Raw genomic sequence first — 17,827 nt, forward strand, 5'->3', positions numbered from 1 at the left:
GATAGGAGCTTGAAAGGGCCTCAGCAAATTTTGGAGATAGGTTGGATGGAAGAAGTTGCATCACAGGAGGGGTGATGCAAATATCTCCTTTAGACCTACCCTGTTTTCCTGAAAATAAGACATCCCCTGAAAATAAGACCTAGTAGAGGTTTTGCTGAATTGCTAAATATAAGGCCTCCCCCGAAAGTAAGGCCTAGCAAAGTTTTTGTTTGGAAGCATGCCCGCCAAACAGAACACCAAAGCATGCAGGATTGATAAATGTACGTACCATAGATTATTGTACATGAAATAATGGTAGTAACAATAAATTATTGATGGGATTCACAATTTGTCTGTTTATGCTGGTTTGTGATGACAACTACTGTACAGTATATTATAAATGTTAATTTTTTTGTTCAACAATAAATGTGAATTCTTCTTCATGGAAAAATAAGACATCACCTGAAAATAAGACCTAGTGCATCTTTGGGAGCAAAAATTAATATAAGACACTGTCTTATTTTCAGGGAAACACAGTAAGCACTGAGAAAGTAATGAATCTCATGGAAAAGTGTGAGTTCCAAGTGAACCGAGGCTTTTCAGTGCTGCCTTACAGGGAAGGTCCTTTGAGAGAGCTGAGAGACTTGGAAGGGGTTAAAGATAACCCTGACTCCCAATAGGAAGGGCCAACCAAGGCACCAGGTTCCTCCTCCTGCAACAATTAGAAGAATTTTGCCATGGTTTCTATCCTGAAGAGACTTCACTGAAAACTTGTTGGTCTTAAAGAATGTTCTTTCCCCTTTTCCAGTGCTTCTCAATGTGTGGGTCCCCAGATGTTTTGGCCTTCAACTCCCAGAAATCCTAACAGCTGATAAACTGGCTGGGATTTCTGGGAGTTGTAAGCCAAAACACCTGGGGATCTATAGGTTGAGAACCACTTCCTTATTCAAAATGTTCTGGCTATGTTTGAGAATTTTCTGGGTGGTAGGGAAACATTTACAAATGGACATGATCATGGCAAGAATCAGAAGCAAAGAAGCTTTTACAGATTACTTAAAACAAGACAGACAGGCACTATAAATGTGAAATCCCTTCCTTGTCATCATTCATGTTATGTTACAAAGATCAAGACCGAGAAGGATTTGACAGCTTTCGCTGAGTAGAAGTTTAAAGTTAAAGGTTATAAAAATATCACTTACACAACAAAATCTTTTTGGTAGCCATACCAATTCAGAAATAGAGAGTTTTTTTGAGGAAGAAGCACAACAATTTGCAAATTACAAATGTGATTTTATACAATGTGAAAATGAGTATATATTTGACAATCAGTCACTAAATATCAAGACTGACAACAAAATGCAAGAGCAGGATGTTCCAGTTCAGGGTTCTAGCTGGTGGGCCATACCTTTCCTGCCCCTCCACTCTAACCTTCCTCTGCATTTTCTAACCTCACCCCTGAACTGACAATCAGCATGCTAGAGCTATTGAGTCTGCATTTCAGTCCTCATTTTGGTCTTCAGCTGTGTTTTTTCCTCAAAATATTTTTGGGTAAAAACCTGTGTAACCCGCATAGTCAGCCCTCCACATTTGCAGATTTGACTTTTGTGGATTTGAATAAAACAGTTTTTAGGAATATTTAGACCCTTCCCATGGAAGTGGAGGATAGAGTCATGTTGGAGGACCTAGAGATATCTAAAGAGAACACTTCTCAGCCAATGTGATTGCGTTGGAGGACCTAGATTAATAAAGTAGGTTTTTAATTTTTCACTTTCATATTGGTCCTAAATCCAGTGAATGTGGAGGGCTGACAGTTCTTGTGCATGGATTGTTTGCCAAATAGGGAGACTCAGTTCACTGTTATAATATTGGATATAAGGTTTAAACATAGGGTAGGTATGGAATTCAAAAGCATACAGATGGGCTCACTACTTAGTAAAATACTACAAGTGGATATTTACAATATACCGTATATACTCGAGTATAAGCTGAGTTTTTCTGCCTCATTTAAAGGCTGAAAAAATCCCCCTCGGCTTATACTCGAGACAGGGTGCAGGCAGAAAGATGTGGGGCTGAAAAAAGCTTTTGTTTAAGCCCCCACCAGGACTCTCACCTCTCCGCACACCTACGAAGCTCTAATGGCAGTTCAAGCGCTGTCAAACTGCGTTAACTGGTGGTGTAGATGTCCCTGGAGAAGGCAGCAAAGCCGGGGGGGGGGAGGGTCTGGGGAAGAAGTGCCAGCCTTTCCCATAGGAAGCAAAATGCCACTGAAAAGAAAGGGATTACCAGCTTTGGCTCACTCCTCTTGCGCACCTCTTGTCTCGCTGCATGCGCTTCCCTTGCTCCTGCTTTTGCTGTTTTCACTGTACGTGCAGTGAGACAAGCAGGAATCCAAGAGTACTCCTGCAAATGGGTTTCACTGCAGATCAGCAGCTTCCTGCTTGTTTCACCCTTGCTCCTGCTTTTGCAATGTGCATGCGTGGCAGGACAGGCAGGAAGCTGCTGATTTACAGTGAGACCCAGTTGCAATACTCTTGGATTCCTGCTTGTCTCGCCCTTGCTCCTGCTATCGCTACGTGCGCGAGTGGCGGGACAGGCAGGAAGCTGATCTACAGTGAGATCCAGTTGCAATACTCTTGGATTCCTTCTTGTCTTGGCATGCGTGCATGCCATGAAAACAGCAAAAGTTTTCAAGATGAGCAGGAATCCAAGAGCGCTCCTGCTGTATCTATTTTATCTCCTGTAAACCTGGAGTCCCTGACTGGGAGAAAGTATGAACAATAAATAACAATAATTAATAATTGCAGTCATTCTCATTGGTATGCTTTCAATTCCATTCTGCGTTTTTCTAGAGTCCATTTGTTTGAGGTGGCCTCTGCCCCAAAGTTGCAAGCTTCAGAGAAGCCACACTCTTTCGGCCTCCACAATAAAGATTTAAGCAGAGTTGGATAGTCTTATGTTAAATTACAGGTTTATATAAATATTCAAAAACATTTAATCTCTGGATGCCTCAATGTAATTTTATTGGTATCTATTTTTATTTTGAAATTTACCAGTAGCTGCTGCATTTCCCACCCTCGGCTTATACTCGAGTCAGTAAGTTTTCCTAACTTTTTGGGCTAAAATTAGTTGCCTCGGCTTATATTCGGGTCAGCTTATATTAGAGTATATATAGTAATCAATATTCTGTTTCTTTATAATTTCATGTATATGCATATCTAAGTGATAGGGGTAGGTTTAAAAAAATCTGAAAATGAGCACCATTAGCTCAAAGTATTATTACATATTTAACCCCCAACCATCTATATATGCAAATACAGCATTGCAGCCATAGCTGTATAGTGATGTTAAATATTTAAATTATCACCTTTTCATATACTAATAATGCAGTTCTTGTGCCAACCATCAAACCATATATGACTATTTTTGAAATTTATTTTATTGGCCCTGTAAGGACAGCAATAAAAAGCAATATTTATTTCAGGAGAAAATAGTTGCATGCTCTCCTAAATGTCCTTTCTTCTCTCCCTCTTCCCCCCTCAGAGCAGAGTGGAAACATAATGGCTATATTTCCTCTTTCAAGAAAGCAAATCAATCAACCTTTTGGTTTCACTCAACTGATTTGGCCATTAAGAAGGCTGACCAATTCATGGATTTGTGGCCAGAAAATAACTTTTGAAACTGTCTTTATACCCAATCAGATTACTTGTCCACCTAGTCCAGTCGTTATTTATTCATTTAATTTATGCCTTGCCTTTCTCCCAATACAGGATCAAGGGTAATGTATGATATTTTAAAAATACCATACAATTAAAAAGTCTGTTTAATACAAAAGTTAAAATACCAATTAAATTTGTATTTTTTTAAAAAAAACATGTTACATATACTTAAAAGCAAATTAAAACAGCATTAAAAGACACTTTAAAACAAAATAAAAAATATTAGCCCTTGCAATAAAAGCAAAAACTTTAAATAAAAATATCATTATCTGCTGGTGGAAAGACAGCAAGGAGAGGGCCAGTGGCCCTCTTTGGAAGAGAGCTCCCTAACTTGGGAGCAGCCATTGAGAAGGTTGTCTTTCATATTCACACCAGATATGCCTGAAATGACAGAGGGACTGAAAGAAAGCCTTCTCTTGCAGATCTTAGAGCATGGAAAGCTTCACACAGGGAGATAACAGTTTTTAAAATATAAATTCTATTTCCCAAATATCTGTTTCAAGTGATTATCCCTCCAGTATCTCAGGCATTAATGGCTACCTGATCACTTTTATACATTTCATAACTATGCTATACATTTTTCTACCACAAGCAATGAACTTGAATGCCTTTAATAGAGATTAGATAAATTCAATTGTTATCAATATCTGGCAGTCATGAAGACCACATATTACTTTCAGGATCAAAGGCAGTATACCCTAGTAGCAGTTACTTAGTAATATGTATAAGATTGTAGAATGCTATTGCAATTACGTCTTGATTATGGTCTTCCAAGAAGCGTCTGCCTACTATAAAAACATTATTGATTAATCCAGGATGACTCTTTCATGTTCTGAATTGTAGAGATCAAGTATTGAATTTGCATGCAAAACATGTACTTTACCAATGAGACATACGTTCCTTTTGTAACGTAGGGAGGGAAGCTCATGGTAAATGTCTCCAATATGATGTCACTGAAATATTATTTTAATGTGTATGTTCATTTCCTGTTAACAGAAGTATAATCTATAAAAATATCTTCTCATTTATATGGCATCTTGTTTGCCATTTGTTTCCTTGGTAAAGGAATGATGCATTTGACATTAGGCTCAGATCTTGGCTTGCTTTCTTCAGTATTGCTTATCGTTAAGCGTAAGTGGGATTGAAATAATAGACAGAATTGGATAGTTGATCACAGCAAATCCTCCCTGGATTTTTTCATTGATACATTTAAGCTAATCATTAAAAGCTAAACATTTAAAAAGAGAAAGAAAATACAGGAAAACAGTGTCTGATTTCAACAGATGTTCCCCATCTAGAACAGTGAAGAAAAAAGAAGTGCCAAACTACAGGAACAAGAAGGAAGCAGCACCCCTTCGGAAATGCTCTAATCATTCATGTCATTAGAAGAGTGTTAACAGCACAGGAGGGAAGAATAAACATTCTTGCCACTAATTAGCACCTTGGTCATCAATCAGGAACAATATCAGGCTGATACCAAAACTATCATCGATTTCTAAATTATAACAAGAAAGTGAAAACGCCTGGAATAAAACTATTATCACTCTTCTGCTCTTCAGAAAGAAGTGTTGAAAGAAATATTATAAAAATAGTTTAATAATGCTATACAGTCCTACTTCTGCAATGTTTAGGATGAAAAAGGATGCTATACTTGCAGCCCAAACTGAATGATCCCCAGAGAATTCCAATCTAATGGAAAATGTCTTGAGTAGCAAGACATGTTTCCCTGTTTCTACAAGTTTTTGTTACCCGGCAACTATAAGACTAAGGAAAGAACATCTATGCAAAATGTATTCACTCAATAATCCAGTAGCAAAGAGCAACTATTATTGTTTAACAAGAGCACTGAAATGCTAGGAAGAGGTCTTGATTGGACAAATAGAATTTTACACCAACATCAACCACTGAAATAAACCAATTCCATTTCTATTTATTCAGATGATGTATGCAGTACTGTATTCACAGACATGATACAATGCAGTGGCTCAGGTGTGTATAATTAAATCTTGAAGGTATGAATAAAAATTGTGCAGAAATTGTTACTTGCTCATGTGCAATCCTGTATGTTTATCTATGTAAATTCCTGTGTATTCAAATAGCCTTACTTACTATATTAAGTGCTTATAGACAACAGGGTCGTCTTCCAATTTTTTAAAAAGGCACATGTTCCCTCCAAATATTTTTTTTCTCCCATCTCAGCTTTCTGATTATACATTTTTTTTCCTAAATGAGTAAGGTGGCTCAAGAAGAAGAGATTGCCAAACAGTTAAAGCATGGAGCAAATTTTAAACTACTTACTGTATGCTACATTAAGAATAATGATTTTTACAAATTGAGATGGCGAGTTCTGATAGGACTGTGTCAAAAAAATGGAGAAGAGGTTCGAGGAGGGTCTGGCAACTTTATACAGCTTTGCAAGCCCCACCACAAGACGATATCCTGAGCATATATAGTTATACATGATAACTACAACTTGCAAGCAGGCTTTTAGGCAGCAAGACACTCCTGCCATAGTCTGAACAAGACTATGTCCTGAGTGTCAACTACATATTATTCATCAGAATGCTAGTTAAAATTCATTAGGAGACATGACCAGAGAATGACAAACATAGTCCAACCTCCCATCCAGACAACAATAAGGCCATATTTTGCCTCACCCAAATGTGTTTTCTTCACTTCAGGTGACAGCCACTAAGTTATAGGCAGAGGGGCAAAGCAAAGAGAGATTCCTGAGTACAGAGAGTTCCCAAGGATTACATTGAGAGCTTCCACTAGATTTATTTATTTATTTCCATCATTTCTATCCCACCCTTCTCACCCGAAGGGACTCAGGGCAGATTCTAAAGACTCCAGAGAAATCTTCCACCAGCCTTGAGAGAGGCTTTACAGATTCCAAAAGAAAGGTTTCAGAGATTTCAGAGACATTGCCACGGAAGTAAGTGGACAAGAAGAGGAAGATTCCCAAGCAAGAGCAGCAGAAATTTACAAAGTTTCCTTCATCCAGAACATGCTTCCCTGCCTTATTTGGACTTTTCTATATATGAGTGGGTGAAAGATTTAATGTGTGAAGCAGGGCTGTAGCCAAAGGGGGGGGGGGAGTTAGGGGTTCAACTCCCCCCCCCAAAAAATTTTCAGGTTTTTTTAAATAAAAAAACTGGTTTACTCATGAATTTTAACTGATTAACCACATCCCTATGAGTGTCCACTGAAGTTTATATGTCTTGAGTGTCCACTGAAGTTTATCAATAGAGCCTGATTTCTAAATTATTTTGCATTATGGAACTACTCTTCATGATTTGCTAAAAAAAGTTTCACCCCCCCCCCCCCAGTTTTTTCTGGTTATGGTCCTGGTGTGAAGTATTTCAAAGCCCCTTTAGACACACTATTCATAGTCTCCACAGAATGGCTAGGAATAAGGAGTACATTTTATTAAAACACTGAACATTGTTCTGTTGGGTTCTACTATTATTTGTCTATCTTCTTAATAAATAAATAATTGATGTTGTTTTAAAATCAACTTATCCTCAGCCTGATTTCTTTTCCTTTTCATAGTCACTTTGAGTCAACTGTACATTTTTGAAACCTTTAACCTGAAAGATCTTTCAGAGAGTTAGTGCTTGGGAGAGATTCCTCCCAAACCCTTAATCCAGCTGGTGACCTACACCTTAATCCAGCTGCCAACCTACACCTGTGCAGAGATTTCTACCAGTTAAAAGGATGTTACGTGACTCAACTTGTTTTTCAGAAAATGAAGAAACATTTGAAATTATGCACAGACCCTGCTTCAGTGCATCCTAAGGATGACCAAGATAATCCCAAACCTATAAGATTTTTTTAATCCACTATGTATAGCTCTCCCAGTTAAGGTGGGATCAAAAGAGAGAGGGATCAATAAATGCACTTGTAGCTTAAAGTTTCTTTGTTCTACTCTAGGGTTCACTGGACATATTGCTTGAGACTGATAGTGCTAATTTGTAAATCTTGCAATCTTGGATCAACCTACTGGTGTGGAGAATACATTTTGGAACCCTATGTTTAATAACAGTACTTCCAAATCGGGTATCATATACTCCTTCCTCTGGTTAAGCACAATCAGACTTAAAAGGAGGTACACTATCAGGATGACTTTCTATTCATTGGTAGAAATGGTTCTGGTGAAAGCGTATTTCAATAATTGACAGCTCATTAAGGTGACGTCTTGGCAGCCAAAAAAATGGAGGCTCCTTTAACGCACTTAACCTTTTTTAGGTATAGAGATCGATACTGTGAAATCGTTCTCAAGGTTATCACAGACAAAGGTTAAAGACATGGTTCTTAGAATTCAGCAATTTCTCAAATGTAGCAAGGCAACACTTAGAGAATTCTAGGAACTCATTGGCCATCTTAATTTTACCTGTCGGGTGGTGGCTCCAGGGAGGGCATTTCTACACAGGTTGTGTGATGGTATTGCTGGAATACCCCATCATCACATCTGGGCCACTAGGTTAATCAAGCCTGATATTGCCGTTTGGTTAGTCGAGGAGTAGGTCTTAGATGGCCACTACCTCAGCTTAATCCACACCAAGTTCATATCTCCTTTTAGAAATATTTTCAAAGTCACAAAAGCTTAAATAGGTATCATTAATAAAAGCTGCCCATAGTTAATCTCAAATTGTTGTGTGGTCCCGTTATTTCAGGGGTTGGATGGCAAATAAAGTGTGGTTTAAGGATATAACAGACAGTGTTTATAACCCAATTTTAGAACTTTAGGAATACTTTTATTTGACTAAAAATAAAGTTAAATATTTTGAAAGTTAATTTCTTCATATCATAGAATAAATTCTTTAGATAATAAAATAGAAGACATAACTTGTTTTTTTCTTCCAACTACACTGCAATGTACAAAATAACACTTTGTATCTCACCACAGGGTACCAATTGAATTTGATAAGCTTCTTTTTAAAGACACAAGTAATGCTTTAGCACAACAAACAACGCTTCTAAAACTGTACCACATAATTTACTTTATTGTTTTTTGAAACACTACCATTGTTTATTTTCAAATGTGAATATTGTGCACGTATATGAAAATACAGGGGATCACTTCCCTTGCATATAATAGAACAGCTATTCAGACAACATAATAAACCCTTCCCAACCCTAATGGACAAGGATTATTTTTTTTAAAGGATTATTCTAAGTGGATTTTTATCACTCTCACTTCCCCAGGTACTGCTGCTATTTAGAAACTTCACTCACAACACGAGTCATTCCAGAAAAATAAATAATTCAGAAATTGTTAAATTGAATTGTTGAAACAAAATTACAAGACCCTATTAGAAAAGTAACTAGGGAAACGATAGATTTAAAGGGAGTCCCCAAGTTATGAACAAGACTGGTTCTGTAGGTTTGTTCTTAAGTTGAATTTGTAAGTGTGTGTGTACATGCGTGCGTGCGTGAATGTATGTATTTTTAGGAAAGCATAGGGATGGTGTTTGTTTTGCTGTCTGTGTCCCTGTTCAAAAGATTTCACCTCAGTTTCTGTCCATGTGATAATTGGATTTTGAAAAATTTGCTTGTTGTGGGAACAAAGTTTGGTGAGAAGGCTTCAGTGGAGACACCTTTTCCACATGATCACTCTTTCAGGATTCAATTCCCTTTCTGAGGGGTATATTTCTCTCACTTCCTGTTGTCTCACTCCTAATCTTAACTAAGAATTGTTTGTATGTCAGATGTTTTAATTCGGGGACTGCCTGTAGTGTAGTTTATGCAGCTTATGCGGCTATCCAAAGGCATTTTCTTCCCCCAGCATTCTACTGTTTAAATATTATTATTATTATTATTATTATTATTATTATTATTATTATTATTATTATTATTATTATTATTATTATTATTATAAATGTCACCTTCGCCCCCAGATCAGTTTTAACCAATGTTTGCCATTCTAGGATGTTCAGAGTATTTTAAATCAGAAAATAAACCAGTATTCTTCTGGAACTAAAACATAACAGGAGTGCATATCCCAAATAAATACCTGTATATTAATGTTTGGGCCCTGAAAAACTTGACAGTAATCTGGCCCAAGAATGTCCCTCTCATGCTAATATAAAAAGATTAAAAGATATAAAACAAAATATATTCCACTAGAACCAGCCCTCAATGACAAATAAAATTTGACACAGAGCCAGCTTGAAGTAAAAAATATTGTCATGGATGCAGAACCAGCCCGAGGTAATTCTAAGTAGTAATGGTAAAGGGTAAAGGTTTCCCCTGACGTTAAGTCCAGTCATGACCGACTCTGGGGGTTGGTGCTCATCTCCATTTCTAAACTGAAGGTGTCCATAGACATTTCCAGGTCATGTGGCTGGCATGACTGCATGGAGTGCCATTACCTTCCTGCCGGAGCGGTACCTATTGATCTACTTACATTTGCATGTTTTCGAACTGCTCGGTTGGCAGGAGCTGGGGCTAATAGCGAGTGCTCATACCGCTCCCGGGATTTGAACCTGGGATCTTTTGGTCCGCAAGTTCAGCAGCTCAGTGCTTTAACACACTGTGCCACCAGGGGCCCCACTAAGTTGTAGGTGAATCTAATTCTGGTGCCCCCCCCCCCCCGAATTTTGGCACCCACCCCACAGAAATCAGAGGCCGTGGCTGCAGCAGTGGAGGCAGCAGCTGCGAAGATGGCAGCTGCGGAGGCGGCGGCGCATGCCGGCATGCAGGGTGGGCGGGCGCACACAGGGTGGGCGAGCGGGTGCATGCTGGCGTGAGCCCACCTTCTGGGTGGCGTGGGTGCTCTCCAGCCGCTTCAACTGGAGAGCGCGCACGCTGTCTAGAAGGCAGGACCATGCCAGCATGGGCCCGTCCTCCCTGTATGCTGGCGTGCGCCGTGGCCTTGCCCGCTGCCGCCGCCACCGCGGGGTTGATGTACAGACATTGCAAGGTTGATGGGTTGAGAAGGCCCATGCGGATGGGTGGCTGGCGGGCCTTCAACCTATCAACCTTGCACATCAACCCCGCGGCGGCGCCCCCAGAACGATTGTGCCACGGGCGACCGCCTAATTGGCCTTGCCTGTGGACCCCCTCTGCATGAATGGTCCCTCAGTTCTCAGACTGGCATATGGAGGGTGTGGCACTCCTTCAGGTAAAGAGATCCAAAGGCATTTGAGAGTTTGAATAACATCACTAGCACCTTGAACTGATGACCTCATCAGATGGTTGCCAATATCATTCCGCTTTCTAGAGGGACATGGGGAATCTAGTTCCCCACACCCCTCATTGCCCAGCTCCAGGTGAGGGCGATCAGATGGGGGGAGGGAGTGTGAGCATTTAGATTCCCCACATGCATTCCAATGGCAACAAGGGAGCCCTCCTGTGTTGCCCTGGTGATGCCATGTGCTAACTTCACCTTCCCTCACCCACGGAGCTGCACCGGTGTCATGTGATGGGAGCCAACCAGCTCAGTGGATGACCGGCACATGCCAATTGTGTGTGTAGAAATCTGCTTTTTTAATCTTTGTGAAACTTGCATGAAGCACAAATCCTATCACAGTGTCTACATTTGATCATTTTAATAGCTTTAAGTTTTTGTACTTTAGACCACCCATAAGATATTTCTTTTCATCTAACTGATATTTTTAAGAGGTTAAAAATGAAACCAGAACCAAATAATCTGAGACTTAGAAAGGGTATTACTGAAGTAGCATAAAGAAATGGCTGAAAGATTAGATTTTTTCCAAGTGGGAATTCATGGCAAGAGTTCTAAAAAATATCTACATAGCAAATATTTGTGAATAAGACCTTGGTAAATTAGATACACATTGAGAGCAGCTTCTAACAGGATAGATGAAAACTATTCTATTGAGTATCATTGCCTCATAAATATAGCTCAATGGGATGGCAGATATAGAGGCAGTGAAAGGCTAGTGGTCAGGAAGGTTCTTACTGACAGAAAATGAAAAGAAATCAGCAGAAAGATTTGGGGAAAATGGTTGGTCATTTAAGTAGAAAAGAGACTGAGGGAGATGAAAGAAGCAGAAGAACCTAGGCAATTGGCTGGAGAAAAGTGTAGTAGGAATCAATGAAAACATAATTAATTGCTAACATGGAGAGGAATATTCCACAAACAGCTTTCTGAGTAAAATTTTGGCCGAACCAACAGTGGAAGGCAGTAGGCTAAGAAAAAAAAAAAACAATATATGTGAAAGGGATCTGGGAATCTCAGTAGATCACAGGGTGAGCATGGGTCAACAGTGTAAGGCAGCAGCAAAAACAGGGCCAATGTGACTCTAGGCTGCATCAATAGAAGAGGAAAGTAAAAGAACTGCTATTTCTTGCTTTGATCAGATATTACCCCGAGTACTGTGTCCAGTTCTGGGCACCACAATTTAAGAAGGATGCTGACAAATTGGAACATGTCCGGTGAGAGGAAGGTGCACTTAAATGGTAAAAGGTTTGGAAACCATTCCTTATGGAGCTGGGGATGTGTAATTGAAAATAGAATAAGCTTATTTTCTGCTGTTCATGAGACACAAAACAAAGGATTCAAACTATAAGAAAAGGTTTTCCATTATGAAGAACTCCCTGATGGTAAGAGCTGGCAGTGGAATATGCTGCCTCAGAGTAATAATAATAACTTAATTTTTGTACCCTGCCTCCATCTTCCCGAAAGGACTTGGGACGGCTTACATATGGCACAAGGTGCCTAAAATAATGCATAAAATAAAAACACACTACAATACAAAATAAAACCACTAGTATATAAAACAACAATTTAAACTCAGAACAGTGCCCAATAACCTATAGTGTGGCCACTGTAAACAAGAAGAAAGGAGAGGCTGTTTCATTCTCTGGGAATTTTTAAACAGGCTGTGTGGAATGCTTTGATTAGATGATGGAGAGTTAGAGTGGACGGCTCTTGTGGTCTCTTCACCTTGGACATCATCACAAGGAGTTGGAGAAAATGAAGGAAAGCAAGGGGGCAGAGTTTCATGGGGTTCTGACTTTAAAGAAGACAAAGAATTTACTCACTCCCATCACACAAGATCGGCTCCTCCAGCTTCTAACTCAACCATCCACTTAATTCCCATGACATGGGCAGGTGATGACTCATCCCATTTCAAGGATACCATCACACGTGTTAAAACAGGCATCTTTTAAGGCAACATTGCCTTCAAGACCCTTCCACTGAAGCAGATTTAAGGCATTTTTCTTAAGATGACACTTTCCATGAGGTCATTTGCAGTCAAGACCTTTCCACTGAAAAAGAGCTAAGCACCTTTCTTAAGGTGGCACTTTCCCTGGGGTCATTTGCACTAAGATTTCCTCCCATTGTCCTTCAAGGATTCTGATTATTTATCTTTTATTAAAAACATCACCCCAGATCATAGGAAGTGCTTTTAAATTAACCCTCATCTTTCCCAGAGCCTTTGGATTGGCAATCATAGGAAGCGATTTTAAATTAACCCTGATCTTTCTCCAAGCCTCTGCATTGGCAATCTAGGGAAATTGGCATTTCGGCTCCTCCCCCACACAGCATCATCATTTTATTTACAAGTGGGCAACAAAAGTGGCCAACAGGGACTAACATCACATGGGGAAATTGGCCATTTTGACTGTCTCTATGCAGGGAATTTAAAAATAAGTTGATTGCCAACCGGCTTAGGAATCATAGGAAAAACCATCACTTCAGAAACTGCAAAATACCTCATGCCCACAGTTGAAGCTTGTGTCATGTGAAGTGCACTGTGAGTCGCTGTTTCTTAAATGCATAGAAATGCTAATTTTACTATGTGTGATCAAGTCATATGATTCTGAAAATCTCCGGAATACATAAACTAGACAATCCCAGTTGACAAATTTGAGCACTGTTGCAGCAGGGCTCTCTGGCTAGATAGATTCAACTTTCAGTACAAAGGCTAAAACTATTTGAGAGACATCATTGACTAGCCTGGGAAATTGTAACACCTTCTGAGAATATCATTCCAGTCATCATGTATATTGAATCTGTTTACACCAGCCCTGGCTGTTTTTATAGAAATATGTTTTAATATGTATCTTTTATAGAAATACATATTAATATGCGTATTTGTGGTATTTTTACAATGTTTATGTGTTTTAATTATTCTGTAACCTTCCCCAAGCCATGAGGAAAGATAAGAAATTATTATTATTATTATTATTATTATTATTATTATTATTATTATTATTACTATAAATATAATAATTGGAGCCCTTGGTGGCGCAATGGATTAAACCACTGAGCTGCTGAACTTGCTGACCGAAAAGTCGGTGGTTTGAATCTGGGGAGCAAGGTGAGCTCCTGCTGTCAGTCCCAGCTTCTGCCAACCTAGCAGTTCAAAAACATGCAAATTTGAATAGATCAATAAGTACTACTCCGTCTGGAAGGTAACAGAGCTCATTGCAGTCATGTCGGCCACATGACCTTAGAGGCATCTATGGACAATGGCAGCTCTTCAGTTTAGAAATGGAAATGAGCATCAACCCCCAAGAGTCAGACACGACTAGACTTAATGTCAGGGGAAAACCTTTGCCTTTTTACCTTATAAAGATAATTAGAAGCCATGGAGAATATTATCTCTGCTGAAGCCCCCCAGTTTTACCACTGTGTCCTCAACCACAGATTGGGGGCAACCTCTACTTTCAAACCAATGAAACTATTCTGTGTACTTACAGGATTCTGTATCTTGCCAACATACCCATGGCTAGCTTGGGACAGTATTTCCTCAATTCCTGGCAACAAAAAGTTTGTGTGTGTGTGTGTGTGTGTGTGTGTTTGCGTGTGTGCCTGGGATACACTGATGACATCTTTAGTACACAGAACTATCAGTTTGAGCTCCTACTATCATAAAATTGCACAGTGGGCAAGTAAATACATCTTATTCTGCATGCTTATAGTTTTCACTCAGAACATGCCACAAGATTTATCTTATAATACAGCAACATTTGTTCTAAGTCACCAGACATCAATTCACTTCAGGCACTAAGGATTCACTTCAGGCACTAAGGATTCACTTCAGGCATTTCTATAGTATCCTCTCAAAATATTAATAAACAAGGCATAGTAGTACAAAACATAATGTACAGCAGGAATGGAACACAGGAATGCAGTATGCAGTAGTAGAGAAAAGAACAGAACACTATAAACTATAGTTCCCAGCTAAAACAACACTGAAATGTATAATGCATCCTAGGTAACATTTCCTTTTAACAGTCAATGGTCATCAGCTTGGGTCTGTAATAACATCTGCAATAACAACCAACCAACAATTGCCTTCCACTTTCTACAGAGGAAAAATAGGCTAATGTCTATGCAAAACAGTGAATAGATATACATCTAGTGAAAATGACAACATTCAGAAACATTCTCATTCTATAGGATATTCCATTATTAACCTGCAAATTGCACTCCTTTACAAAGGAATTTTTGATGGGATATTCCAATGTTAAAGATAATTTATCAGAGGCTGAGTCTGTAAAGTTTAAGTCCCAGTGCTTCTACAAGTAGTACAATAAATAACCTGGGATTGGAACCTGAATTACCACAAATTACTTCTGTTGTGAATTGTTACTTTGACAATCATAAACTTATTGCATTTTTCTGCCATTTGACTTCACTGTTTACAGTTTACCAGTTCCCAAACATGTGGGCCAGTGTAAGCATATGGCTGCCAACTGAAGACAAGGCTTCACATATCTGATAAAAGTAGACTAGCCATTAAAATCTTGTGCTATAATAAATATTTTACAATGCAATCCTATGCACGTATACTCTGAAGTAAAATACAGTCTATTTAGTAGAATTTACTTCCAAGGAATGGCCGAATTTAAGGTGCCATGAACCTCAAAGTTGCTCTTCTTGCTATAGCCTAATGAGGCAACCCCTCCAAATTGTAAATACTGTGCTCCCATTTTACTACACATTGCCTATGTCTAAAGTACTACTAGCATGTTTCAGGAATATAATAATTGTAACAAAGAAGTATATGTGCTCTATTTCCATCTCCAGAATTTTATGGTCTAGTGATCTAATCTGGTAGAAGTCTTTGAATATTGGAAACTTTGATTCAGTTTGATGTTCTAGGTTACGTTCAGGTCTACCAGACTCATGATTCAAAGTGACATGCTATATTTTGTTTCTGTGTGGAATGAACATATCCTTTCAATTCCATCTTCTAAGTTCTATCCCATGTCAGTAGGGATGAAAATCTTCACTTAGCTCATTCTTGCAAATGACCATTGTTTATGAAACTTTCCCCTGCTAAATGAGATTATGAAAGTTTCTGCACATTTTTAATTATTAGGGTGGTGGATTTTTGGACATTTGTTTCCACAAAATATAATGCTTTTGAAGGAAAATGTGTGTCTTGCATTTTAAAAAGTTCTGTACAAGTTATTTTTACAGAAATAACACTGGGGAGAAGGGGGGGGGGAATCACATAATAAAAAAACTGGGGTCCAACCATTTTTCTTGTCAAGAATTAGAAACTGGCAGATGAAAATATTTATGTGAGACAATAAATATTGTAGACGGCCATCCTTTAGCTACAATGTTAATATAAACTAATGCAGTGTAACAACCAGGAGGCAGGTCCAGACAGGGTTGTAAATGACCACATGGACAGCAGCATTCATGAGTAGGCTAGTATTGGGACCTCCCTTTGTAACCAAGGCTGTTTTCTTAGCTGTGCAATCACTGGGAGTAAGTTTCATTTGATTCATTGGGGCTGACTTCAAAAATCATATGCATGCATACAATTATGTTTGATAATCTAGTCCAAACGTGTGGAGCCCTGAGCTCCCCTGATATTTTGAAGTTCAATTCCCAGAAGTTCCTGTCAGCATTTTGAACTTCCAAAACATTAGGAGGCTCAAAGTTTTCCCATTTCTGATTTACTTAGAGAGGCTGCTTTGAGAGACCTGGTATATATAGAGGACTCTAAAAGCATATTCAAATTTATGCAGGCCATGCCTTTATATGGCAACATTAGTTCCTGCTTCATTTACCCCACAGGTTTTGATAAATTTTCATTATAGACAGTGTGAGGTTGTATTGATGTTTATGTGGAAAACCCAAAATTGAAAGTTCTTAAAGAGCAGTGTATAGTTGATAGCGGTTATATTATGAAGTATGAAAGAAACTAGATGGCGATAGTGGATTGCATGGAATGCAAAAACTGCTGTTGTACTACAAGTTTAAGAAGAAATTATAATTATTTGCAACTAAGAGTACTTTCAGTATATTTGATAATAAAACAATTTGGCTGTCAAACAAACATGGTATCAAGACACTGCATTCTTTATTTCAGAAGGGATGCCAAGCTAGGAGGAAGTAACTCAGGAAGATATTTGACTATATGATCACAAATATTACAAACAAAGCCACCAGATAGACAAGAACTACGTCAGTGGTCAGAGCTTGCAATTTTTTTTTTTTTAAAAAAAACAACTTTAAATTTCCATAACTTTTTTTGAAATAACTCATCCCATGGCATGTTATTGAAAGAAAGATATATCAATTCCTAATGTATTAGCAGGCAAAGTGACTTTTAAAAATATATAGTTAAAATGGTGAAAAATGGTAGAAAATGACAAATTATTTCTAAAACAATTTCCTAATAGAAATGTTTCTAGAATCACAAAAATATAACACTTTATTTGTAAAAAGTAACACCATTGGTAATGACAATATCCACTTAAATAACAAATTAGAGCTAATATTATTAATTCTTATGCCAGAGATAATGGGATGAATCACGAGGCCTTCCAGATGTTATTGAACTACAACTCCCAGCAGCCCAATCAATGTTGGGACATGCTGAGAGTTGTAGTCCCTCAGGTTCTGAAGGGATGCATGCCTCCTCCATTTTTTTTAAAGCATTGTTTCCAGGTTTTTTGCATGGGAATTAGCCCGTTTTGATCCTTTACTTGTAGGATAATACGCTTAATGTCTGAAATGAGCATGACATTGTGGGTGACGAGAGCACATTCATATAATGAGATTTTACATTTAAATCAGACAAAAATCCAAGATATGTAGCACATACATTAGGGCAGGATATGGTCCTTTGAATGTTATTCTCAATGCTCGTACCAGCAGCAACCGTCATCTGAAAAAAGTGTGCAACAAA

The 17,827-nt window shown here is 38.5% G+C and overlaps 1 protein-coding gene across 9 annotated transcripts in view; it reads right to left on the bottom strand.

Annotated features, from left to right (window-relative positions):
* The window catches only part of ppfia2 (PTPRF interacting protein alpha 2), a 341,653-nt gene that overhangs the window by 120,624 nt on the left and 203,202 nt on the right, over positions 1-17,827 (bottom strand). For 5 of the 9 annotated variants that reach the window (XM_008110919.3, XM_062982678.1, XM_062982677.1 and 2 more), the window contains one exon: positions 17,744-17,806. The exons of the other annotated variants lie outside the window; for them this stretch is intronic. In XM_008110919.3, the coding sequence (XP_008109126.2) occupies positions 17,744-17,806 (63 nt within the window). The remainder of the gene's footprint in view (positions 1-17,743; positions 17,807-17,827) is intronic. 9 annotated transcript variants of the gene reach the window in all.

Source organism: Anolis carolinensis, chromosome 5, assembly GCF_035594765.1.
Source record: "Anolis carolinensis isolate JA03-04 chromosome 5, rAnoCar3.1.pri, whole genome shotgun sequence".
NCBI lineage: Eukaryota > Metazoa > Chordata > Lepidosauria > Squamata > Dactyloidae > Anolis > Anolis carolinensis.